This window comes from Mastigoproctus giganteus, chromosome 12, assembly GCF_048544385.1.
Source record: "Mastigoproctus giganteus isolate SK-2022 chromosome 12, ASM4854438v1, whole genome shotgun sequence".
In the NCBI taxonomy this organism is placed as follows: Eukaryota; Metazoa; Arthropoda; class Arachnida; order Uropygi; family Thelyphonidae; genus Mastigoproctus; species Mastigoproctus giganteus.
In genome coordinates, this window is record NC_143586.1 from 89,600,933 (window position 1) to 89,627,204 (window position 26,272).

Genomic DNA, 26,272 nt, shown 5'->3' on the forward strand with positions numbered 1-26,272 from the left:
CAAGTGAATCAATCTCAGAATGGGCTTGCGAATTGTATAAAACATCTCCACCACAAAAGCAACAAGAAAAAATGGTCAATGCACTTCTGTCTTTTCCACCGGAAAATGCAGAAAGTGTAAGAAGAAAAGTAATCAAAGAAAGCAAAAGTAATACAGAAAGAAAAATGGCAGAACAAATGGATACAGAGGTAATAAACCTCAGAGAGGATCCCATACTCCAACTTTTTGTTGAAGAAGAAATGGATACTGAAAGACCCCAGTTTCCAAATAAAGATAAAACCAAGGTGGACAAAGTGAAAACAGCCCCAAGGAAACAATCCGAGGGATTATCTAACCCTAAATGACAGATACAATTATTCAGTGGAACTGTCGAGGTTTTCGCTCAAACATTAATGCTATCATAGACCTCATTACCCAGTATCATCCAATAAGTACTGCCTACAAGAAACATATTTAAAATTACAGGATCACAATACAATCAAAAATTATACAATATATAGAAAGGACTGCACATCAGATACAACAACGTGAGGAGGAGTTGCAATATTAGTTAACAGACATGTGCCATCCCAAGCAATGCCATTGAACACACCCATAGAAGCAGTCGTAGTCCGACTAGCAGTAAGTTTCAACATTACCATAATGTCAATACATATATATCTCCTAGTCAAGATTTCCCGTTGAAAGATTTCGAAGAGCTGATTGTTCAACTACCATCTCTGTTTTGCATTTTAGGTGACCTAAATGGACCTCGCCCACTATGGGGCGATCCCAGAATAGATCAGAAGGGTAAACAAATTGAGAAAATAATACACGAGAACAACCTCATGGTCCTGAATGATGGCACACATACACATATTTCCACCTACCATCAAAAAGTAGTTCCGCAATAGATCTATCAATCTGTTCTCCGATACGGTTCCCGAAGATCCAGTGGATTGTGCATGAGAACCCATTGAGCAGTGACCACTACCCCATAATTTTGAAAATTATGAAGAAAACCCCATCCCAAGCCACTAGGCATCCTAGATTTAAAATATATGATGGAGACTGGGAAACCTTCAGAATATTAGCAAGACTAGATTGGAATGTCATTAAACAAGAATCAGTACAAAGAGCAGTGGACTATGTTACAAATACCATTCTTCAAGCAGTGGGAAAGACAATAATTAAAGCACCTTTTAACATTAGAATATATCCAAAACCATGGTGGAACAGTGAATGTCAGAAAACTAAAAAAGAGAGAAATAGAGCCTGGAATCACTTTTGCTACACTTATCTGGAAGAAGATCAGAAGGATGACAAACAGTTCACAAATAAACCCATCGCCATTACAAAATTGGAAAGGACAGTTAGTCACAAATACCTCAGATATTGTCAACGTGCTCTGTGCAAAAATCCAACGATGGACAATCTGATTATAATTCAAAAGAGCCAGAGCTAAGGTCAGGAGAGTGCACAAAATCAGCAAAAAAGTGAGTTGGATCAAATTTGCATCCACTATAACCAGTTCCACACCTGCTACACTTATCTGGAAGAAGATCAGAAGGATGACAAACAATTCCCAAATAAACCCATTGCCATTACTAAAGTGGAAAGGACAGTTAGTCACAAATACCCCAGATATCGTCAACGTGCTTGGCAAAAACTTTGCCAATACATCTGCCATTTGCGCATACTCAACTGCTTTCAAAACTTACAAGAAGGAGGCCAAAAACAAACCTAAAATTTCCCACCAATCACTATGAACAATATAACTTGCCACTCACGATAGCAGAATCAAAACAAACCCTGCTACAGACAAAACACAGTGCAGTTGGTCCCTACGAAATTCATTATGCAACGGTACAACAATTAAATGAACAATCTCAATTAGCCCTGTTAGATATATTTAATAAGATATACCTTGAGAATACATTTCCAGACCAATGGCACCACTCAATAATTTTTTTCAGCCTGGTCTGTACTTGTTAACAGGAGAGACTGCTTCTACAGGGATGGGATACACTTAAATACAAAGGGTGCAAGATTGTTTGCTGATGCTATCGAGGCAGTGTTAGGTGGGTCGGAAAACTGCTAGATTGGGGGGATACAAGGACTAATAGATTAACAGTAGCCACTGGCAGAGGTGAAAGTGATTCTTGCACTGCTTCTATTGGAATGAGCAGCAGCCTGGAAAATAAGATGCAGGATATTTCAGAGACTGCTGGGAGTCATTGGGGTACAAGTAAACACATGGGTTGTGTTAGGGTAGCTAAGAAGAAGAACAGGTGCATGTATACTTGCGTGTACACCAATGCTAGGAGTTTGGTAAATAAATTTGATGAATTTGAGGTATTGCTCAAAGCATCAAAGGCGGATATTGTTGGGATATCAGAGACGTGGTGTCACACAGATATAAGAAATGCAGAACTGTAATTTGGGGAGTACAAGGTCTACAGAAAGGATAGACAGGATAGGAAGGGAGGAGGGGTTATACTATTAGTTAAGAAACACATAAAATCCAAGGAAGTGAAGCCAGTTGACATCGCTGGACAGTGCAGTGTCGAGTCAGTTTGGTGTGACATAAGCATTGGTAGATCAAAATTGAGAGTAGGAGTATGCTATAGGCCTAATGACAGATGAGTATAATAAGGAACTGTACAGGGAAATAGAGTGGGCCAGTAAATCAGAGAGTCTTATAATGGGGGATTTTAATTTCCCAGATATTGACTAGAATTTGTGGGTTGGTCACTCACACACTAGCAAGGCTTTTGTGGATTTATTGGATGATTGTTTTCTACATCAGCATGTTTGAGAGGCAACTAGAGGGAGTAATACTCTTGATATCAGATTATCAGTAGTGATTCTTCATGCATTAAGAATCTGCAGATACAGGAACCACTAGGTGGCAGTGATCACAGTGTGCTGAAGTGGGATTTACTCAAAGAGGTAACTACCATCAGGGGTAAAGGGAAGGGTTATTGCTTTCGTAAAGGCGACTACGATGGTCTGAGACAGTATTTAAATTCTATACAGTGGGACCAACTGATGATGTTACCAACATCAAACTCAAAATGGGAAACATTCAAAGAACTTATTTTGGAAGCTACTAGGCTTTACATACCAACTAAGAAATATTGTTCAAGTTTCAGGCCTAAATTGATGTCAGATGAACTAATGAGACATATGGCAGAGAAGAAAAATGCATGGGATACATATAAATTAACATGTGCCACAGAAGCCTATGATAGATATAAGTTGATCTGTAACCAAGTTACAAAGGAGGTTAGGCAGGCGAAGGCAGATTATGAGAAATCTTTGGCAAGGGATGCAAAGAAAAACAGCAAGGAGTTCTTTACTTAAGTAAACTCTAGAAGGAAGGGGGTGAATCAGATTGGTCCATTTGATATTGATGGTTCAACTGTTGATGATCCTGCTCAGGTAGCTAACAAACTAAATCAATATTTTGCATCGACATTCACACATGAGGAGTTATTCAGGAAGGGGAATGCCATAGATGAAGTAAACACTGGCAGTGAGCTAGATGATCTTGTAATAATTGAGAGTAAAGTGGAGGAGAAATTGTTGAAGATAAACACAAGAAAGGCACCTGGGGTGGATGGGATCTATCCAGTTATATTAAAGGAGGCAGCAAAGGAAGTAAGCAAACCCTTAGCCATAATTATGAGAGCTTCCTTGGACTCAGGGGAGGTACTCACAGACTGGAGATATGCAAATGTAACCCCAATTCGCAAAGGAGGATTAAAGGCTAACACAAGTAATTATAGACCTGTGAGTTTAACTTCTGTTCCAGGAAAATTAATGGAAGCACTGGTTAAAGAAGCACTGCAGGATCATCTTGATGAGAATTCAGTTATAGCTCAGACACAGCATGGTTTTGTTAAGGGAAGGTCTTGCCTGAACAATTTGATTGGATATTATGATGTAGTAACAAAAGAATTGGATGCAGGGAATAACTTTGATATTATATATTTGGATCTTAGAAAGGCTTTTGATACTGTTGCACATGGAAGACTGCTGCACAAATTGGAGCAGTGTGGCATTGGTGGCAAATTGTTGCTATGGATAAAGGGATGGTTCAGTGGCAGAAGACAGAGAGTGGTAATTAATGGACACTGCTTATCGTTGACTAATGTTATTAGTGGAGTCCCTCAGGGTTCAGTGTTGGGTCCATTGTTGTTCTGTATTTATAAATAATATTGATGATGGTATATCAAGCTTAATGTCCAAGTTTGCAGATGATACAAAGGTCGGCAGGGTTGTTAATGACACTGATGATAGTACGCTGCTGCAACAGGATCTGGAAAGGTTGAGCAGATGGGCTGAGAGGTGGCAAATGAAGTTTAACATTGACAAATGTAAAGTACTACATATGGGAAACAGCAACCCCAGAGCAACGTATCAACTCTGTGGTACTACACTGACAGTGGTGGAGAATGAAAAGGACCTGGGGGTAATTGTGCAGGCAGATATGAAGTTCTCTGAGCAGTGCAGACGAGCTGCAAGAGTAGCTCATGGTGTCTTATTAGTGATATAGAGGAATTTTTCTAGCAGGGATAGGGAGGTGATTATTCCCTTGTATAAGGCAATGGTCAGGCCACACCTTGAGTACTGTATACAGGTCTGGAGGCCTCATTTCAAGAAGGATGTAGAGCTGCTGGAACGAGTACAGAGAAGGGCAACAAGGTTAGTGAACGGAACGTTCACTAACCTTGTTGAAAGGCTTAAGGAAGAAAGGCTTAAGTTTTGCAAATTACAGTGTCTGAAGACTAGGCACCGGTGAGGTGATCTGATAGAAGTGTACAAAGCCTTGAATGGTTTGAGCATGCTCAGTGCTGATGGGATACTGCCTCTTGCTCAGAATAATCACCTGAGAGGGCATAAATTCAAATTGAGGAAAGACAGATGTAGGATAAATGTGCGGAAATTTGCCTTTAGAGCCAGCGGGTAGTTGGTTGGTGAACAGACTTGCATCCCTTGTTGTGAAAGTTGATAGCATAAATAAATTTAAGGCTCAGCTGGACAGGTATTTCGAACGAACGGAGGGGTGAAGTGGAAGGGGGTTTTTTTTTTTTTTTGTCTGATGCTGCATAATCTTGCTTTCTTGGATCATATGCCTCTACTAATGCTAATGGTAATATTTTATTTGAATAAAAATATTAAAAACACAATAATTGTATGAGGAGACATGGCACAAATTGATTTGTGCTATCTACATTTACCTGTTTTGCACAGCTAAACATTTGTACTGAAGAGCAAATTATTTTTGTTATTGTGTTATTACTTTTTTTCCCTTCAAATAAAATTGGTTCATGTTAATTTCTGAGGTATACTAATTACATTTCTTGATTAAACTGAGGGCAAGAAACAACTTTCCCATTGAGGGAAAAAAGCATTTGATTTTGCAAAATGTAAATTTAGGAATTATAAAATATAAATAGTACACTTTTTTTCAATTTTAACATCAAATTTGAATATTTCAGCCCAAATGTTACAAAAATTATACAAATGGCAAATAGTCTAAAATAAAAAGCCTAACCTTAAAATAAGAAATAAATTTTGTGCCTTTTAATTGAAACTGTGTGTGTGTGCACGCGCGCACACATATGTTCTCTGAAAGGGTTAAATTACTTTTTAATATAAATGTGAAAAATGCTTTTGAGACATGGATTTTAGTAACACATGTCAGGAATTATTTAATTCAATAATTCCTGAATTATTGAATTAATTGTGTTGCATTTGATAAATGTGTTACTGATTTAGGCTTCTTTTGTGTTAATGCATGTAGTAAATTTATAAAACTATTAAAGTTTCATTAATTTTTTTTAATTTCCTTTTACTAAAATTTTCTGCATTTTGTTTAGGATTTTTTCATCATGATCCAGCCAACTACATCTCATAATGAACAGAAAAATCTTCAAGCAGAGGGAAATTTACCATCTGATTTGGTCTCAAAATCCCCTAGTGTAAATATGCTTTGCAAGCAATTTGAAGACATTTCCTGTACTCCTAAAGTGAAAACTTCATGTAAAAATGAAATGAATGAAACTGAAGTAGATAAAAGTATAATTTATGCGACACCTGTGAAGCCCTTAAGGAAAGGACAAAAAGAATGCTGCAAGGAGAAGCAAGCTAAACATTATCAAACTAACAAGGTTGTAAATAATGTTCATAAAGATTCTGAGGACTTGAAACCATTATCTGTAAAAATATTGAGTAAGAAGTTTGATAATGAAGATTGTGTTTTATCATCATCCCACTCAAATAAAATTTGCCCGAAGAATAAAGAGAAAATGAATCCTTTTGTTTTAAATTTGAATAAAGACATCTCAAGTAGAGAATTAACAAAATCTCCACAAAACATTCTTATTTCTAATCAGATAGTTAGGAAAACTGCACATATAAATGATGGTATAAATTGCAAAAGATTATTACAAGATCCAAAAAATTCAGAACCAGAGAATGTCATGAAAGAAAGTCAAATATCAGTATCTAGGATGGCTGCACTATGGGAGTCAGGAAATAATGTCAGTGACCTGGTTATTCAGGATAATAACAGAATGTGTCCAAAGCCGCCTCCATTCCCAAAACCAATTGCTGAAAAAAATGATAGCCTTCATAAAGCAGCAAAAGTAAGTTTTAATGAAACAAGAGATGCAAAAAAATCATATTTGCCTCCAGGTCCACCTCCACAAAAACCTCCCAGAACATTTGCCCATGATGTATTCATAAAAAAGCACAATTTTCCTTGTTTAAATAAAGTGCCTTCAAAAACTCCCAAATTGGACTCACAGGTAATAATTAATGGTGAAAAACTGTCTCCAAAGGAACATCAGAACGGCAGGTATAATTCTAAATATACTGATAAATGTAAAAACAATATGAAATCTTCAGGCATACTGCCGATTCCTGAATCAGCCTTTCAAATAGATAAAACTAATAGTTACCCTCACAATGAATACAAATGTGCTTCACATTCTTATCCACCTAAATTTTCAGAGCACAATTCAAGTTCTCCATTTGCTTCATTTTTACACCTGGCTTTAAAAACAAGCAGTAAACAGACAAGGCCTCAAAGGCCACCACCACCACAACGCAAAGCATATCTTCAGGAGAAGCCAAAAAAAAACAGTCATGGTTTTGAATCACCCAGAACAGCAAATATATTTTTAAATATTCTAAAACCATTTAGCTGCACATCTGATACCACATATGAGAAGATAAATTGCAAATATTCTGGACATTTCATAGACCTAACATCAACAACTGTTAGTCCGCCAAAAAATTATGCAACTTTAAAAAAATGTTATAGTGATGAACACATATATGCTGAGCCAGAAAATATGAATAGAGAAGAGAGGAATAGACTGAATAATAATAACAATACGAGGCCAAAGGACCTTCATTATATGGTAAGTAAAGGATTATGAATATTGTTATTTAGGCATCTCTTTTTGTTTAATAGAAGTATAAATAATCATATTTGGGACAAAATGTTTAATATTTTAACTAGTACTCTAATGCATTAAGGGCTTAAGCCTCAATCTGCGAAAGAGATTAGACTATGTGTATTTTAGTGCAATTGCATCATTTATACACAGCTAATTATAGATTAGCAAATTTGCAATAGCGACATCATTTAAGTTACATCTCATATTGTGAATACCTCCACGACGAGTTGCTATGACATTGCACTACTTTGAATAACTAACGCTTCACCCGAAAGAGAAGACTGTTGTTATTCTCAGTGGATACCACCACCACCACCCAGACGGAACCGTTTCAGAACTATTTGGCCCATCTTCAGTGGGTGGTTAGGTACCCAAGTGATATAATGATGACAAAACAGTTGTGAAGTATATTTCCACAATATGAGAGATGTCTAATGGTGTATGATATAAGTTAAGATTCTAATGCATTAAGGGCTTAAGCCTCAAGCTGCGAAAGAGATTTGACTATGTGTATTTTAGTGCAATTGCATCATTTAATTTGCATTGCATCAGTTAAGACTCTAATGCATTAAGGGTTTAAGCCCTTAATGCATTAGAGTCTTAACTTATATCATACACCATCAGGCATCTCTCATATTGTGGAAATATACTTCACAACTGTTTTGTCATCATTACATCACTTGGGTACCTACCCACCCACCGAAGAAGGGCCAAATAGCCCTGAAACGGTGCCGTCTGGTTGGTGGTATCCACTGAGAATAAGTAACAACAGTCTTCTCCTTCGGGCGAAACGTTACTTATTCGAGTAAGTGCAATGTCGTGGCAACTCATCATGAAGGTATTCACAATATGAGATGTAACTTAAACAATGCTTCTATTGCGAATTTGCTAATCTATAATTAGCTGTGTATAAATGATGCAATTTGCACTAAAATACACATATTTTAACTAGTTTAATTATGATAGAATATATAACTATATATTTAGATTTTATAGAGCAGCGCTTCTCAAACTATCTGTGATGAAGGGCCAGTTTCTTTTATTTCCAATCCATTGCAGACCGATACATTTATAAAATATAAATCGTCTCGAACTGGTAACGGACAAATCGTTGCAGACCAGTTAATATTCCAAATTTCCAATTCATCACCGACCGTTAACAAAGAGCCTGTGAACCGGTCCACTGACCACACTTTGAGTAGCACTGTTATAGAGCACACGATCTTGGCGCCTCCGTAGCCAAGTGGGCAGGAGCAGCAGCAGTGCGTAGTACACGCTTCTTGATTAGACCGGGGTTTGACCCTGTAACCACCATAAACGGACAATGCGGAAAGGTCAGGGAATGACCACCGCATATCCCCAGAGCAATATGGCCTTAGTTGCTAATGCTCCTAAAAATCAAATAACAACAACAAGGCACGATCTTAGTTCCAAAAAAAAAAAAAAAGTTACGAAAATCTGTTAGGTCTCACAGAATTAAAAAACATACATTTTGGAAAAGGGACTCAAAATTTTCTTTTTACAAAACTAACAAAGTTTATATATAATCCATGTATTGCTCTCAGTAGGGTTATGGTCATACACTCCAATAGAGAGCTTTGAGTGCAGTTATTATTTATTTTTTATTTGCTTTTTGTATCATGTGTATTATGACGACTACAGGGTAAAGGTCTATAATGTATCCAGTTACTATTTTTTTATTTGATTAACTGCTCCTATTTCTTTCTTGCAGCTGTTTGCCCATTAATTATTTTGATTGTTGTATAATTACAGGGGCTCCTTGTTATCCGAGGATAATTGGTTCCAGAAAATTCCACTTAAAACGGGGACCAAATTTTCATAATGTTTATTAATTAAATAAGTGAAACTAGGCGTAATATTTTAAGAGTTTAAGATTCCATATCTATATAATATCGGTGTAGATACACCACAGACAACCCTTAAAGAAAAACTACGGTAGTAGTGTGAAAGGCCTCATTTTATCTGTATTTCATATTGTGCTCATCCTTCACAATGAGTTGCCCATGTATTGCACTACCTTGAATAAGTAATGTTTCACTAATACAGAAGACTATTGTTGCTTATTCTCTGTGGCGCCACCACCCAGACGGCACGATTTCAAAGCTAGTTGGCTTTTCCTTGGTGGGTGGGCAGGTACCCTGATATTGCAAGTGAAGCATTTCTTATTTGAGGTAGTGCAATATATGGGCAGCTCGTAATGTAAAAAATGAATGTAGGTATTGTAAAATGGGAAATATTTTATTTTAAAAGAAGATTGTTCTCACAAAAAAATATTCAAGTGCTTGGTCAATTTTCTCAAGGGAAACAACTTTAATTTTCAAATCCTCGTAACTGCGGGAACTCAGATACAGGGGATGATCCCCTGTATGTGAATTTTTTTTTTTTTTTTTTTCAGGTGTTCCCAGTTGGGTAATATTTTTTGGCATTGTTTAGGTACTAGAGATACAATTGATAGACAGAGAGGCAACCTCATGGTTTTGGCATTGTTTATGTACTACTATATATCAGGTGACTTCTGATAGACAGAGACAACCTCATAGTTAAAAGCCAAAATTAGAGAGGAAGTGGGATCACATAGAAAATAAAAATATATATAAATATAAATATAGACACCTTTCACCCCAGGGTGAAAGGTGTCTATATTGTGTATATCACTGGGTTAGAGCAATAGACATCAAAGTTTTTTGTGTAAGCTGTTGCATTATTAATGTATAAGTTGTAAAACCCATTTTTTATTGCAAAATTAGGCTGGCACCTATTAGGATCACTTGGAAAACTAAAAAAAAAAAAAAAACCACTCAGATACAAGTTGTCAGGGTGAAAAGTATTTACCATTTCCTGCATTGTTTGTGCAACTTACTGGGTTAGAGCAATAGACATGAAAGTTTTTTTTTGTTTTGTTTTTTTGTGTAATCTTTGTATTATTAATTAAGTTGAAAACCCCATCTTTTATTGCAAAACTAGGCTGGCACCTATTGGGATTGGCTTTATTCTAAAATAAGCTTATTTTCTCATTTCCGAATATTTCTATTCTTGCCTTTGAATAAATGGTTTTCAACATTCATTTGGATGGTGTTCTTTTGTCATCTGTTTTTTTCTTCTAAAACTTTATGAGTTCACTCTTATGTATAGCTTTGTTTTTTTTTTTTTTTTCCCTTGCTGTCTGTTTGGCTTTGGTATTTTATATCCACATTACAAACTTATGTTTTGCATAAATTTTTTTGCTTATTTTAAGGAGTAACAGAAGGTTGATATATCATTCTCAGGTTTGATAGTTAAACCAAATATATCTGAGTGAAGAAGTTCAGCAGATCTGACTGTAATTTTGACAAAGAAAGGAAAAACAGAAGGTAGACACGGTTTTTGTGTTGAATCAGTTTGTGTCAGATAACTTTAATTTTGAGGAAACCTGAGATGTAAACTGTTTCTAACTCAATGATTCTTATTGTGAGCATTAATTAGTATTAGTGGTGACAAATGATGCAAGAAAGCAGGCTTATACAGCATTAGCCAAAAAAAAAAAAAAAACTAGGCTAAACATACCAACTAAGAAATATTGATCAAGGTGCCTAAATGGATGTCAGATGAACTAATGAGACATATGGCAGAGAAGAAAAATGCATGGGATACATATAAATTAATGGGTGACATGGAAGCCTATGATAGATATAAGCTGGTCTGTAACCGAGTCACAAAGGAGATTAGGCAGGCAAAGGCAGATTATGAGACATCTTTGGCAAAGAATGCAAAGAAAAACAGTGAAGAGTTCTTTACCTATGTAAACTCTAGAAAGAAAGGGATGAATCAGATTGGTCCACTGGATATTGATGGTTCAACTGTTAATGAACCTGCTCAGGTGGCTAACAAACTAAATGAGTATTTTGCATCTACACACATGAGGTGTTATTCAGGGAGGAGGGGAATTCCAGAGGTGAGTTAAACTCACATCTGGCATTCTAATTGGATACTGTGATGTGGTCACAAAGGAACTGGATGCAGGGAATAACTTTGATATCATATATTTGGATCTTAGAAAGGCTTTTGATACTGTTGCACATGGAAGACTGCTGAACAAATTGGAGCAGTATGGCATTGGAGGCAAATTTCTGCTATGGATAAAGGGATGGTTGAGTGGGAAAAGACAGAGTGGTAATCAGCGGACACTGCTTATCATGGACTAATGTTATTAGTGGAGTCCCTCAGGGTTCAGTATTGGGTCCATTGTTTTTTTCTGTATTTATAAATAATATTGATGATGGTATATCAAGCTTAATGTCCAAGTTTGAAGATGATACGAAGGTTGGTAGGGTTGTTAAGGACACTAATGACAGTATGCTGCAACAGGATCTTGAAATGTTGAGCAGATGGGCTGAGAGGTGGCAAATGAAGTTTAACATTGACAAATGCAAAGTACTGCATATGGGTAGCAGTAACCCCAGAGTAACTTATCAACTGTGTGGTGCTACAATGAGGGTGGTAGAGAATGAAAAGGACCTGGGGGTAATTGTGCAATCAGATATGAAGTTTTCTGAGCAGTGCAGACAGTCTGCAAAGGTAGCTCATGGTGTCTTGTCAGTGATATACAGGAATTTTTCTAGCAGGGGAAAAGGTTGTGATTATCCCCTTGTATAAGACAATGGTCAGGCCACACCTTCAATACTGCACACAAGTCTGGAAGCCTCATTTTAGGATGGATGTAGAGTTGCTTGAACGAGTAGGGCAGCGAGACTGGTGAGGGGAACAAAAGGGTGCTCTTACGAAGAAAGGCTTAAGTTCTGCAGCATCTGGAGACTAGGCACCTGTGAGGCGATCTGATTAAGGTGTATAAGGCCTTGAATGGATTGAGCAGGCTGAATGCTGATTGGATTCTTCCTCTTGCTCAGATTATAAACCTGAGGGGCCATAAACTGAAATTGAGGAAAGACAGTTGCTGAATAGATGTGCAAAAATTTGCCTTTAGCCAGCGGGTAGTTGATTGCTGGAACAGACTTCCATCTCTTGTTGTGGAAGTTGATACAAAGGGTACTAGGAAAGTTTTGCAATACAGCTTTGTTTATTTAATTTTTTCAAAGTAATTTCCTCTACATTCAATACACCTCTCCATCCTCCGAAACCAATCTTTAAACCAGTTCTGCCAAGTTTCACTAGGGAGTAAAGCACACTCGTTGTCCCAAGCCCGTAGAAGGTCCTCATCACTGGAAAACCGCCTCCCTTTTAGCTTCATTTTCACATGCGGGAACAGTGCAAAGTCGCAGGGAGCAAGGTCTGGACTGTAGGGAGGGTGCTCGAGAAGTTTCAGTCCTGTCATGGTCAAATATTCGGTGCAGGCTTTGGCGCGGTGAGCTGCAGCATTATCGTGATGGAGGTACCAGGTGTCCATTCTTGACTTTGGCCGCAGGTTCTTCATAGATCCAATGACTTTAGGCAGGCATTGTTCAGTATACCACTTAGCTGTGACTGTCTTCTGCGTGTCCAAAACGACACGTTCCACAATTCCACTCGATTTGAAAAATACAGCTATCGTTTTCTTCTTTACAGATCGGGATTTTCTGACAATTACGGGTGTGTCGTCATCATCAAAGACCCAAAGTTTGTTTTGAGCCTTGGTCGGCAGATCGTAATAGTACAGCCAAGTCTCGTCACCTGTCACGATGTTGTTCACATACCGAGATTGTCCCTTATCAAACTTTATTAATATCTCCCGGCACCAAGTCACACGTCGTGTCATCTGCTCTTCAGTCAGTTGATGCGGCACCCAGAGAGAACAAAGTTTCTTCACGTGCAAATGATCTTGCAGAATCGAACGAATTGCTGGTGCATTTAGGCCCAAAGTATCCTCTATCTGTTGGTAGGTCACTCGCCTGTTTTCGTCAAGCATTTTCCTCACAGCAGTAACGTTTTCCTCCGTAACTGACGTTCTTGGCCTTCCCGGCCTCTCAGAATCCTTCAGAGTGAAATTTCCCCTTTGGAATTCTCTATACCACGTGAATATCGTTGTACGATGTGGACAATCATCATCTAGTGCAAGAGTCATTTCTTCTAAGCACTGGTCTATGGTTAAACCACGCACGAAATTATACCACAAAACTGTCCTTATCTCATTTCGTGACCACGATGCCATTGCAAGCACTTTACACTCTCACTACTAATGAATAACTGAGCCCATCGACTTGGCGCGGCGGCTACTATGCACGTATGAACGTGTCTCAACATGCAGCAACAAGCAGCTTCCTGTGATTCATTGTTGCGTCATATTGCAAAACTTTCCTAGTACCCTTTGTAGCTTAAATAAATTCAAGGCAGAACTAAACAAACATTTTGAATGAATGGATGGGTGAAATGTGAAAGGGATTTTTTTTTTTTTTTTGGCTGATTCTGTATAAGCTTGCTTTCTTGCATCATATTCCTTTGGTAATGCTAACATTTGCTTCAGTTAGATTTGGTATATCATTGAAAAGAAGTATCTGTTGCTCTTCTTAGAGAGGAAAATATAAAAGGATATGAATCCAGGTTTAATCTTCACCAGAGAGACAAGAAGAATCACTCTGAAGTCCCAGTTGGCAGAATTTGGCTTTTAGTGATCCATGTCCTGTCATAATATATGAGGTGGACATGGATGAGAAGAATCATACATTTATCGATTTAATTGAAGCAAGGGTAACACAGCAATAAAGCGATGTGTGACTTGCCCTGTTTCTCCATGGTCCCAACAAGATTGCCAAATGGAATTAAATTATATCCAAATATTTAGTTTTTCCTGATTGATGTTAGTGGCAGGATTGCTTTCTATAGCAAGAATTGAAGTAGAAAGACGGTTTTTTTTTTTTTTTTTTTTGAGTCTGTAAATCTCTATAAGCAATATATAAATCTAATGGTAGGGTTCCAACTTACTTGTAGGGCATTGGTTGAAACTGTGCAAGATGTATGATGTGTAGCCAGTAACATAGTTCACTGCAAGGATAGGAGTTTTGCCCTAAGTTATATTAAAGCAGTTCTCAAAATTAATTGAGAGCCATTGATCAAGAACTGTATTCCAGAGGAGAGGTGCCAGTACTGATCCCACAGGGCATCCTCTGGACACAAATTTGATGAATGAAAGATGTTGGGCTGTAATCATAACAGACCAGTTACTAAAGTAGTATCTGATGACATTAAACAAATATTGATTACAGCTAGTGCTGTGGAGAGACTTGAGGTTGCTCCCCAACCAAAGTGAAAAGTGCCTGAAAAGTCTACAGGCATAGCTATTTCATATGCTGCAGATAAATTCAGACAAAGATTCATGAAGGTAACAATTCCATCCTCTGCAGAAAATCCCTTTTTTAAAGCTATACTGTTAGTTAAGCATAAACTCTGAGCTTCCAAGAGGTCTTGGAGATAAGGAACTAACAGCCTTTTATATAATTTTCCAAGATTTTTAATAAAGATATTGGGTAATAGGCCTTTGGGTGTGAAGTGGGTTTACCTGGTTTATCCAAAATTTTAAGTAAGGCAATTTGTCACTGATTTGGGAATGAGTACTGTAGAAGCTGTTTATTGAACAAATTCAGCAGAATGAATGGCTGGTATTTGTGAAATTTTATGATTGTAGTGTTTTCAATAAGGTTGATGCTTGGACATTTCCTTGTATTCAGTTTGGTGATAGCAACACTTGATTCAACAGATGTAAAAAGTTCCAGGTCAGAAGAACTTTGATAAGCATTATTTTGCTGTTGGATTAAAGCTTGTGTGGTTAGGTCCTGGTTGGGGTAATCATCTAGAAAAAGATGTTTTATGATTGTAGCAATTGTTGAATGCCAGTCTGTGGTTTTTGAATTGTTGTATATGACTGTATTGTAGATATCTTAGCATTGCAACTTAATGACAAAATTTGTACACTAACCCCCATGGGTCAGAATTTCCAACCTGTGAGACTAAATTATGCTATGAGAAGCTTGTGGTTTTAAAGTAATTTTACGTTTTTCTTTTTAAATGTTCATAAAGAGAGATTTCAACTTTGTGGTCTCTGGCTAATGTCAGTGTCACTGAAAGTTCCAGCTTGCTGTATTGACCTGTTGTCTTAAAGCCATCAATTCAGGTGACCATGAAGAGATTGTAGAAAAGTTCTCATATTTACATTTGGCTGCATAGTTAATAGCCCTGAATAATGACGCTTTAACATAATTTGCATATTCAGCAGAAGAAAGACAATTTAAATTTTAAGTAGTTTCTGTATTAAAATGAAGGTTTAGTGATCCCTTAAATTTGTCCAATTTATAGTGCATAGGGAGAATCTTCTAACATCTTGGAGCTGAATATTAGTAGTAGTGGGTATGGAGGTGACAGCAAACTAGATAGCCCAGTGATCTCGAGTTAAATCTGTTGTCACATCCCATTCAGTAATATGGTTAGATAACCTTGAAGAGGAAATAGTAACATTTATATTTGACTGTTCATGTACGTTTAGAAAAGTTAAAAATTATTTTCCAAATTCATTATGAACATTCTAATTGTGTGCAAAGATAAATTTTTCAAAGAGTTGTTGCTCTGGTATCAGTAAAACTGCTATGCCAAAGATGAGACTTGGCATTTGAATCAATACTGATAAATACATTTCAGTGGCTAAACTTATTATAGATATTCTCCAATAGGGGTAAAGAATTTTTAAGATTCTCTGTACAAGAATTTTAAGATTCTCTGTGTAAGACAGTACAAGGAGACTATGTAAAAGGAGAAAATTTGAGCAGAAATGAGAACATATCAAGGTCTGAATACACAGACTAGAGATTTGAATTTTCAGAGGGATTAAAATTATGATGATTTGCAGGTCACTATGACCAGTTGGAATAGATCTTGGCAGTAAAAGGATACTTCGAGAAATAGATATTTTAAGAGTAGTAGGAACAGCTTGCTGAATAACAAAGGGGTGCGCTTACCAAGATAGGCTTAAGTTCTGCAAATTGCAGCACCTGGAGACTAGGCACATGCAAGGTGATTTGATTGAGGTGTATAAGGCCTTGAACGGGTTCAGCAAGCTCAATGCTGATGGGATTCTTCCTCTTGCTCAGATTAAGAACCTGAGGGGGCACAGATTCAAACTGAGGAAAGACAGTTGTAGAATAGATATGCAGAAATTTGCCTTTAGACAGTGGGTAGTTGATTGCTGGAACAGACTTCCATCTCTTGTTGTGGAAGTTGATAGCCTAAATAAATTTAAGGCTGAGCTGGACAAGCATTTGGAGTGAATAGATGAGTGAAATTGGAGGATTTTTTTTTTTTTTTTTTGGAAGATGTTGCATAAGCTTGCTTTCTTGCATCGTATGCCTCTGCTAATGCTAAAACCAGAAGTTTCAGTTTTGACAATGTTTGTGCAAGAAGAAGATAATTCAACTTTATCAGACATCAAATTGGCAAAGTGGCTGGCACGTATTTGAAGTTCAGCTGTTTTTACTTTGAGACATTTATTTTCTATTATAAGAGCAGTGAAGGAAAATGAATGGGATATATATACAGTGAAACTTCTAACGGACACCTCTCGTTAACGGACATCTCTCTACAACGGACATTTTCAAATTCCCCAACTCACCTCCATTGGTTTTAATGTGTTTGCAGCTTCTGTCTAGCGGACATTCTCTGTAACGGACGCGGACAGGCAATCTGCACTGTTTCGTTTAGATTAGCACTTAATTTGATCTCCCCATAACGGACTGCGGGAGAGCTCACGGCCCTTTTTCTAGGAACTTTTCTTCCACGTATTGCCTCAATCACGTGTTTACTTTCTATTTCCGATTCTCTGAATTTTATCAAGGTTTACGTCGCGGTTCTAAACCCTCTTTCAAGAATTTTAAGGCATGTGTAAAACTTCTGATGAATTCGGTGTGTGCAGAGGGGGGGAATTTGGTCGGCCTTTCGTCTTTTTAGTTTCAGTTTTCAGTTTTGTTCAGTGTCGTGTGAAGTGCACAATGTCTTCTCGTAAACATTTAACTTTAAAAGATAAAGTCGAACTCATTAATGCGTATGATCGGCAAAAAAATAGTGTTTCGGAATCTCGCTGCAAAATTCAAAATCGGGAAGACGCAGGTAAGCGACATCCTAAAGGAAAAAAATGAACTGTTCAAACAATTTTGGCAACACGGAAATGATCAGGTTCAAAAATCATTCCCGAAAACTGTTGGACTTCAAATTGACAATGTTACGTATGAGTGGTTTTGTCGCGAACGTGCTAAAAAAATTCCCATTAATGGGCCTATTATTAGGGAAAAGGCTTTGGAAGTTGCGAAATCTATGGGAGTAAATGAGTTCAAAGCTTCTGTGGGATGGCTAGACAAGTTCAAAACTCGGCATAAAATTTCTTGGAAAACCGTAAGTGGTGAAGGTGGATCTGTTGATACTGGGATTGTAACAGAGTGGACCGTCAAATTGGAAGATTTATGTTGTGATTTTGAAGCTAAGGATATTTACAACTGTGACGAAACAGGGTTGTTTTTTTAAAGTTCTTCCTGATAAAACAATGAGTCTAAAAAACGAAAAGTGCCAAGGCGGGAAAATTTCTAAGGAACGCTTGGCTGTACTACTGTGTACAAACATGCTGGGAGACTTCGAACAACCTCTTGTTTTGGAAAACCACAAAATTCTCGTTGTTTCAAGGGCATAAAGTTGAATCTTTTGAATGTTGACTGGATGTCTAATAAAAAAGCGTGGATGACACGAGATATCATGAGCGAATGGATAAGTCACTTTAACCAAAACATGATTCGTCAAAACACAAAAATTATTCTTTTCATGGATAATGCTGCATCTCACCCGCACATTGAATTGTCCAACATTCAAATCGTTTTTCTGCCACCAAACACATCTGCAGAGTGTCAGCCCTTGGATCAAGGGATAATAAAAAATTTTAAACTTCACTACAGAAAACGTGTTTTAAGACATCTCATTGCAAACATGAACGATGTAACATGTGCAAGTGACCTTGCAAAGAAAATCAGCATCCTAGATGCGATTCAATGGATTTCCTCTTCAGTAAACGCAATTAGAAAACAAACTGTCGTGAACTGTTTTGTAAAGTCTGGCTTCTAAAACGCAAAAATTGAAGTTGTGAACAGCAATGTGGAGCACCAAGAAGAACAAGAACTTCAACATCTATTGATAATGTACGATACTTCCGCTACAAGTGACCCTGGCTGCAAAGATATAGACTCGAACCTCACTACAGAAGATGGTGCTATAGATAACAACGACGTTATCATTGATATTTTTCAAGAAGTTCCTCATGAGGATGAAGAAATGGAAGGAGGTCATTCTGTTGAAGAACATATTAACGACGAACCACCGATGAAAATAGAAGAAGCGCTCATACAAATCAATCGTTTAAAAATGTTTTTTGCCGCTGGAGAAGATACTGAAGGACTTTCGATGGTTTCTTCACTCCAAACAAATGTTGAAAACCAAATTATCAGCCGGAAGAAGGTGCAGAAGAAAATACGTGATTACTGTATGTATTTTTTTTAAGATAAAGTCATAATATGCATAGCAGAATTGTATGTATATTATTTACAAAAATATTGTGCAAAATCTGTATTTAATTTAATTTTACATTAAACGTTTAACGATTTTTCTTTATCTCTTGTGTATGTAATTGTATATTATTTACAAAAATATTGTTCAAAATCTGTATATATTTTAATTTAATTTTACATTAAACGTTTAACGATTTTTCTTTCTTTCTGTTTTTTTTTTTTCTCCCTCAGACTTCTTGTTAGCGGACACTTCTCTCTAACGGACACATTTTCGTTCCCCATGGCTGTCCGTTAAAGGGAAATTTCACTGTATATATTCAGGTGATACAGAAGCCTGTGGTAGATATAAATTAGGCTGTAATCAAGTCACAAAGGAGGTTAAGCAAGCTAAGGCAGATTATGAGAAATCTCTGGCATTGAAAAGCAGCAAAGACTTCTTTACTTATATTAACATTAGAAGGAATGGGTTTAAACACATTGGTCCATGTGATGTTGATGGTTTTACTATCAATGATCCTACTCAGGTTTCTGACAAACTGGATAGGTATTTTGCATATACATGTACACATGAGGAATTCTCTAGGGAAGGGATACTAGAAGTTTATCAAACTCTAACAGGGAGTTAAATGATTTTATAACTGAAGGAAAGTGCTAGAGAAATTGTTGAAGCTAAACATAAAAAAAGCACCTGAGGTGGAGGGAATCTATCTAATTATATTAAGGAAGGTAGCAAAGGAGATGAGCAAACCCTTAGCTATAATTATGAGAGCATCTCAGGATTCATGGAAGTTTCCTAATGCACTGGAGATGTGCAAATGTATGCCAAATTTCCAAAGTTGGATGAAAAAGTGATATGAGCAATTGCAGATCTGTTAGCTTAACTTCCTGTTCCAGGAAAAATAATGGAGTTTTTGATTAAAGAAGTAATGCAGGACCATCTAGACACAAATGCTGCAGTCAACTATACTACAGTCACAGCATGGATTTGTTAAAGGGTAATCTTGTCTGACCATTCTGATTAGATACTATGATGAAGTAGGAAAGAGGTATCATAGCATGGTCCTGGTCAGTGTAACATTATTTAAAGTCAATAAAATTAAATATTTACACTATATTGCAAAAAATATCTGGACACCCCCTGAGATTTTTGAAAAATAAACAATACCGGCCGTAAATAGGTATAAAAGCAACTACAGTCATGCTAGAAGAAAGCAGAACAGTGAAATTCGTTAGATAGGTTGAGGCATTTGTCTTAGTGACTTCCTGTGGGAAGTCATTGCAGGATGCCATATTAGCACTCAATCTGTTTTAACATTGCAGCAAACTGCAACACCTGGATCAGTGGCGGCCGATGTAATCACCAAATGGAAACATAATTGTATATCCACAGCCAAGAAACATTCTCCCATCAGTCCTTGTCAAATACTGTCAATTAGATCAGTGAGGCCAAAGGAACTAATATTAGTATAACAATGATACATAAGCTGCATAACATCAGAATGTATGGAAGAGCTGCAACAGACAAACCAAACATATCACACAATGCACAGAATTGACTTTCTTGTTTCACAACCTATTGCATTAGTTTCTAGAATATCAGAAACCTGTGTTTTTTAGTGATGTATCCGTGGTCTTTCCAATCTGATGGATGCTAGACCTAAGTCTTGTCATTGTCTCCCCACCAGTGAGGAGATAACTGTCTCCAAAACTTTCCATATGGATGGTGGTGGCACTCATTGTGCATATGCAATAATATACTTGTCTTTGGACGTGTTGCTTTTTTCAAAGGGTAAGGGTATCTCATATTGTAAAGGATTTCACAATATGAGATCTCATGGATGCCTGTAACGGGAATCGTATTCTTGTAAAGTTTTGTGAATAAACAATTTTATTATTATTATATTGTGAAACAGTATGATCTCATATTGTGAAATCTTTCACAATATGCGATTATGAATCTGTTTATTATAGTGTTACTTTTATGGACAAAGTGATTAATTGGGCATTATTCATACTGCCTGGGCACTATATATAAGGACTGGAGATATTGGGCAGAGTGATAAAAATGTGTCAATTTATTACTTTGACCGGGTATTATAAATAATGTTTCCTGATCTCCAGGCAATGTGATACCCTATAAAGTTACAAAATCTTTTTCAACCATTTTTACTTACTATGTTGGTCTGAAGGTTTTGTTGCCTTCAGTATGATTATTTTAAATTCATAAAGATTATGCGTGCTAATTAACAATGAAACAAACTATGCACTCTTAAATTAAGTATTAAACAGTTATTTGTAAATTGCATGGTTAAAAATTCTGAAAAATTCAAGTATGATATTTCGAATATCCAAACACAAAAAAAAAAAAAAAAAAACAACACATTCTAATCCAGTATTTTTTTTATTTTATATAGAATTTATTTGAGAAAATCGGATATAAATAAAACATTATCCTAACATTAAATTAACAAGTCTTCTTAAAACGAACTCAAAAATAATACATAACAGCATTGAACAAAATAGCTTTAGTTATAAACAAAAAATCGAAAGCAAAATGAATTTGAAACAAATAAAGCTAATTTTTATTTTTAATGAATCAAGAAATTTGTCATATAATTTTTCCAATTTATTCGAACAATTGAGACTTGGTGGCATTTGGAATTACATATTTTTTTTATCTTTCCGACATTTACATCTATCAGAATTACAGCCACCTTTGCAGTTACATTTATTGTAATCTTGCCCTCCTCAAACCAATGACATTCTTGAGCATTCTCTCAGCAAAATTTCCATATCTGGTACATCTTCAATGGCCAAAAAATTTTCTTTGCAAATAGTAAATTCATTTCTGGAATACAGTGGGTTTAATTTTCCATACTTGGTGTCCAATTTATAGAAATTTTTATTAGACATTTCCAGGTAAAAAAGGTAAAGTGCAGCCATTATCAACCCACTGCAGGATGGAAGCCTCCTCAACAATGCTGAGGGAAATGGACCATAATCTGCCACTCTGGTCCAATGTGGGTTGGCAGATCGACCGTATTCAGCAGTCAGGGGCTTGAACCCCAGTCTACTCAAAGAGCGCGTGCTACTGCACTCCCGCTCTTGACCACTCGGCTACGGAGGCCTTAGAAATTTCCAGAACAACAGCTAAAATATTTCTTCCATTACTGGAACCACCCCATGACCGATCATGCTTCGGTCCGATCGCTCCTGGAAACGGACTAGAACCACTAGCAGCTCCGCTGCCAAATGCTATATGGCGAGCTGAATGGGGTACCCTTACCCTATTCATCTTAAATTCCCTATCCCCGACAGGAGGGAGAGGAGACATGCTCTGTTTCCTCCCTCCCCTGCCAACCCATCTCTTCGCCTTGTGAGGCATGGGCCTGCCTCACTGACCACCTGGGGTCGCCTTCTCTATCGTCCCCATGCTTCTGCCTTTCCCCCCCCAGTCTTCAGTCTCTTCCCCCACTCTAACTGTATACCTTATCCATGGCAGGGGGAGATAGCTCTTCTTCGTCTCCCCCACCCGCCATCCAAACTCCCCTCTGGTGTGGCATGGGCATGCCATACTGCCTAGCAGGGGTCATGTCCTCTATCGACCCCTTACTTCTACTTCTACCCCCCAGTCTTCAGCCTCCCCTTCCTCCCACTTTTATCTTTCATCTAACGTATAGCCCACACGTCTAAATTTAATAATAACAAAATTCTGCCCGACCTATTAGGCCTTTTAACACATCTTTCTAGCGTTCAACCCCAACCAGCGATTTGCTAACAGCAATCTCCTTAAGAATTAATGCCAAACGCCTATATATATATATTTTTTTTTATTTTATTATTATTTTTTTATTATTATTTTATTTATTTTTTTTTTTACTTTTATCATTATTATTTTTTATTTTTATTTTTATTTTATTATTTTTTTTACTTTTATCATTATTATTTTTTAAATTTTTTTTATTTTATTATTATTATTTTTTTTTTTATTTATTATTATTTTTTTTTATTAATTTATTTATTTTTTAGGTCCTAGCCACTGAAATCCCAGGAAACTAGGTGGCAGGACCTGCCGGAGCAACTCGTCATGATGCTGGACACCCGGCTAGCCTCCACGTGGCAAGGTATGGGCAACGTCGGACCCCACCAGGGGCCAGGCGGCCAATAAGCCGGACAAACAATGGGCACAATAGATCACACTGCACAGACATGACCCACACACTTTCAAGTCTCTGGCTTGACAGTGTACTGTCCTCGATACAGCGAACATACGCGGAGATGGGAGAAATCCCAGGCGCCGTGTGACACGAACATACCTTATACCTTATACTGCATGCTCGGTCTACATCTGGTACTCGAATCCTTACAGTTTCACTAACATTTTCAGGAGCATATTTTGAATATAAGGTGTTTAGCATTTTCTTTGCTTGCTTTTTTTAGATTTGAATGAGCAGATTTTCTAGTTGCAGATATATTTTAAATTTTTTCTTGTAGTTTTGAATCTTGAAGAATTTCATTTTCATCTTCATTATTCATGACCTTTTCACTAGTCGCCAAATCATTTTTTAAAGACGAAATTTCATCTGAAGACTATGTTTGGGATTGTTCAGCTGCACCATCAGTCGAGTGTAGCATTTCTAGACCTACATCATTTGTTGCAGTATTGACTCCTTTAATATTACTTTCACTGTCCTCTGGATTATGGCCTTAGTTGCTAATGCTCCTAAAAACCAAATAACAAACAACCTCTGGATTATTCCGATTTCCGTAATTTTCATTACTGTTTAATAGTACTTCCAAGTCCTTGTCTGTTCTTGTCATTCAATAATTTTGAAGGTAAGGAATTTTTTAAGCCAATTCTAAACTTACAACTAAACATGGCTTCATAGGGACTGCAGTTTATACCAGTATGATGAGCTCTATTTTTCATGATTTGCACAAACTTTAAGCCTTCCGACCATTTGGTGGTATTGTTAGTCTCTAGCCAAGAACTGAGGATGTTCTCGATATCTTGATTTGTCTTTTCTACCGAACCTCGACTCTTTGAATTTTTAGGTTTTCCGTGAACCATTTTAAGTTCGTTCCGCATACTGCACATTTCCTCAATAATTTTGTTGCAAAATTCCCTACCATTATCACTCTGTAAAATATTTGGCGCTCCAAAAATTGTGAATATGTCTAAGAGAACATATGCTACTTCTTCGACCCTTTTTGTTTTTAAAATACGAAGCTGTACAAATTTTGTGAGATGATCCTGATAAATGAGAATAAATTTATATTCTCTATCTCCTTGACTTTGCATGTCTATCAGGTCAACTTGACATCTGGAATTCATTTCATTGCAGATAATTAGCCTTACTACAGAACCCTTTTTGGGAACCTTCTGTTTCTTTTGACAAATTTTTTCATAAATTTAGGTAAATTGCAATCATTTCCCGCCTATGTTTTCATACTTTTTATTTAATTATTTTTCCATGCGATTTCTACCACCATGACTGATCGAAATACGAGATTCGTGAAGTATTTGAAATGCCTCGTTTGTATGCACATAATATTTAATAGAAGAATTACCTTCCTTCACTGGAACAATCAACTTTTCCAAGTCTCCTGTAGAAACAACGTCATATCTACACAAACGTTGTTGTTCTTCAGGTGACTTGATGATTTTTTTCATTTTTGCCTCTAACTTTTTTGATGAGATTAAAGTATTCGGCTTTGGTAAGAATTTGGGTGTTATAGTGTTTATTCACCGATGACTCATAATCGGTTATTGAATCGGTTTTTCGTATCACTTGCAGAAAGCTCCGTGTCTTTAAATTTTTTTTTTTTTTTTTTTTATGAAAACCTCAAACATGAAAGGTATCAAAACCTATAGTACTTAGTACCGTGCATGGGTTGAAGGAGAAGTATGGGGGGAGGGGGTGCCGGAAACTTTGCTCTAGAGACTAAACATGGGTTTCACCACTTCAAGCCTCCAATAAGCAAAGTGGTGGTATTTCACCGGTTGATGAAAGTCATCTACCACCTTTGAGGGTATTTGTCAAAAATTTAAAAATTATTTCATGACAAAACAAAATCAAGAGCAAAAACGCACACTAATTATGAGTTCATACTGACCGACACATACATTTATACGGACATCTCACTTCTACTACACAGGACTACACACCATCTGATTATTGAGTGGCATGATTATTAAATAGCTAACGGTCTCACATTCAATAGTCTCACATTCAATAGTCAATGGACCAATAGGAGCAGAAGCGGTTTAAAGAGCGGGAATAGAGAAAACCAAAGACAAATTATTTACAAAAAACTGTTTATTTTCTAACGACTCGTATAATCGGTTTTTCGTATCACTTGCAGAATGCTTCATATCTTTAAAATTTTGAGGATATTCATCAAATATTTAAATGTTATTTCATGAAAAAACAAAAAATCAAGAGCAAAAATGCACACTAATTATGAGTTCGTACGGACCGACGCATTTAAATGGACATCTCACTCCTACTACACAGGACCACACACATTGCCCAGAGATCATGAAACATTATTTATAATGCCCGATCAAAGTAATAAATTAACACATTTTTATAACTCTGCCCAATATCTCCAGTCCTTATATATAGTGCCCGGGTAGTATGAATAATGCCCAGTTAATCACTTTGTCCATAACATTACCATACACAATTTTATTTCGTTGGATTACATACTATAAAGTGCAAGAAAATTAGACCTAGTAATTTAAATTGAGAAAATCCTTGAAATTGTAATGGATTATTTCTTCAAAAAGCCAATACCATGCTTTTCTGCTAGTTGAACAAAAGGGGAAAAAAAATCCAAGAATGTCTTGTTAATTGACCAAATGTCACCCACCCTAATGAACTGAGACTGTGATTAAATATTACTTATTAATATCCAGTAGTTATTAAATATTGATAATGAACCCTTTTGAATTTCCAGAGCACTCCTATTGTAGAGATACAGAAGCACAAAGAAAAGGATTGTGAAGTTGGAATGGAAATTGATTTCACACCAAAATCAAGAAAATTTTATGTACCTTCAGTATGTATTTATTTCTTACTTTATTAGAAATTATTAAAAACAAAATTTAAATAAATATATTTCTTGACAAAATGTCATAGAGTATGAAAAAGGCCGTTTAAGCACGGGTAATGCATCTCCATCATTTCTACTACCGAGGTAGTAGGCATGCATCATTTTATTATATCTCACACTGTTAATACCTTCACAACGAGTTGCCTAGGTATTGCACTACTTTGAATAAGTAGCATTTCT

General features: G+C 36.7%; 1 protein-coding gene across 1 annotated transcript in view; it reads left to right on the forward strand.

Annotated features, from left to right (window-relative positions):
- Positions 1–991: 991 nt before the first annotated feature.
- The window catches only part of LOC150077259 (uncharacterized), a 196,479-nt gene continuing 171,198 nt past the window's right edge, over positions 992–26,272 (forward strand). The window contains exons 1-3 of the mRNA XM_090385833.1: positions 992–1,351; positions 5,868–7,415; positions 25,937–26,038. Coding sequence (XP_090241959.1) covers positions 992–1,351; positions 5,868–7,415; positions 25,937–26,038 — 2,010 coding nt within the window. The remainder of the gene's footprint in view (positions 1,352–5,867; positions 7,416–25,936; positions 26,039–26,272) is intronic.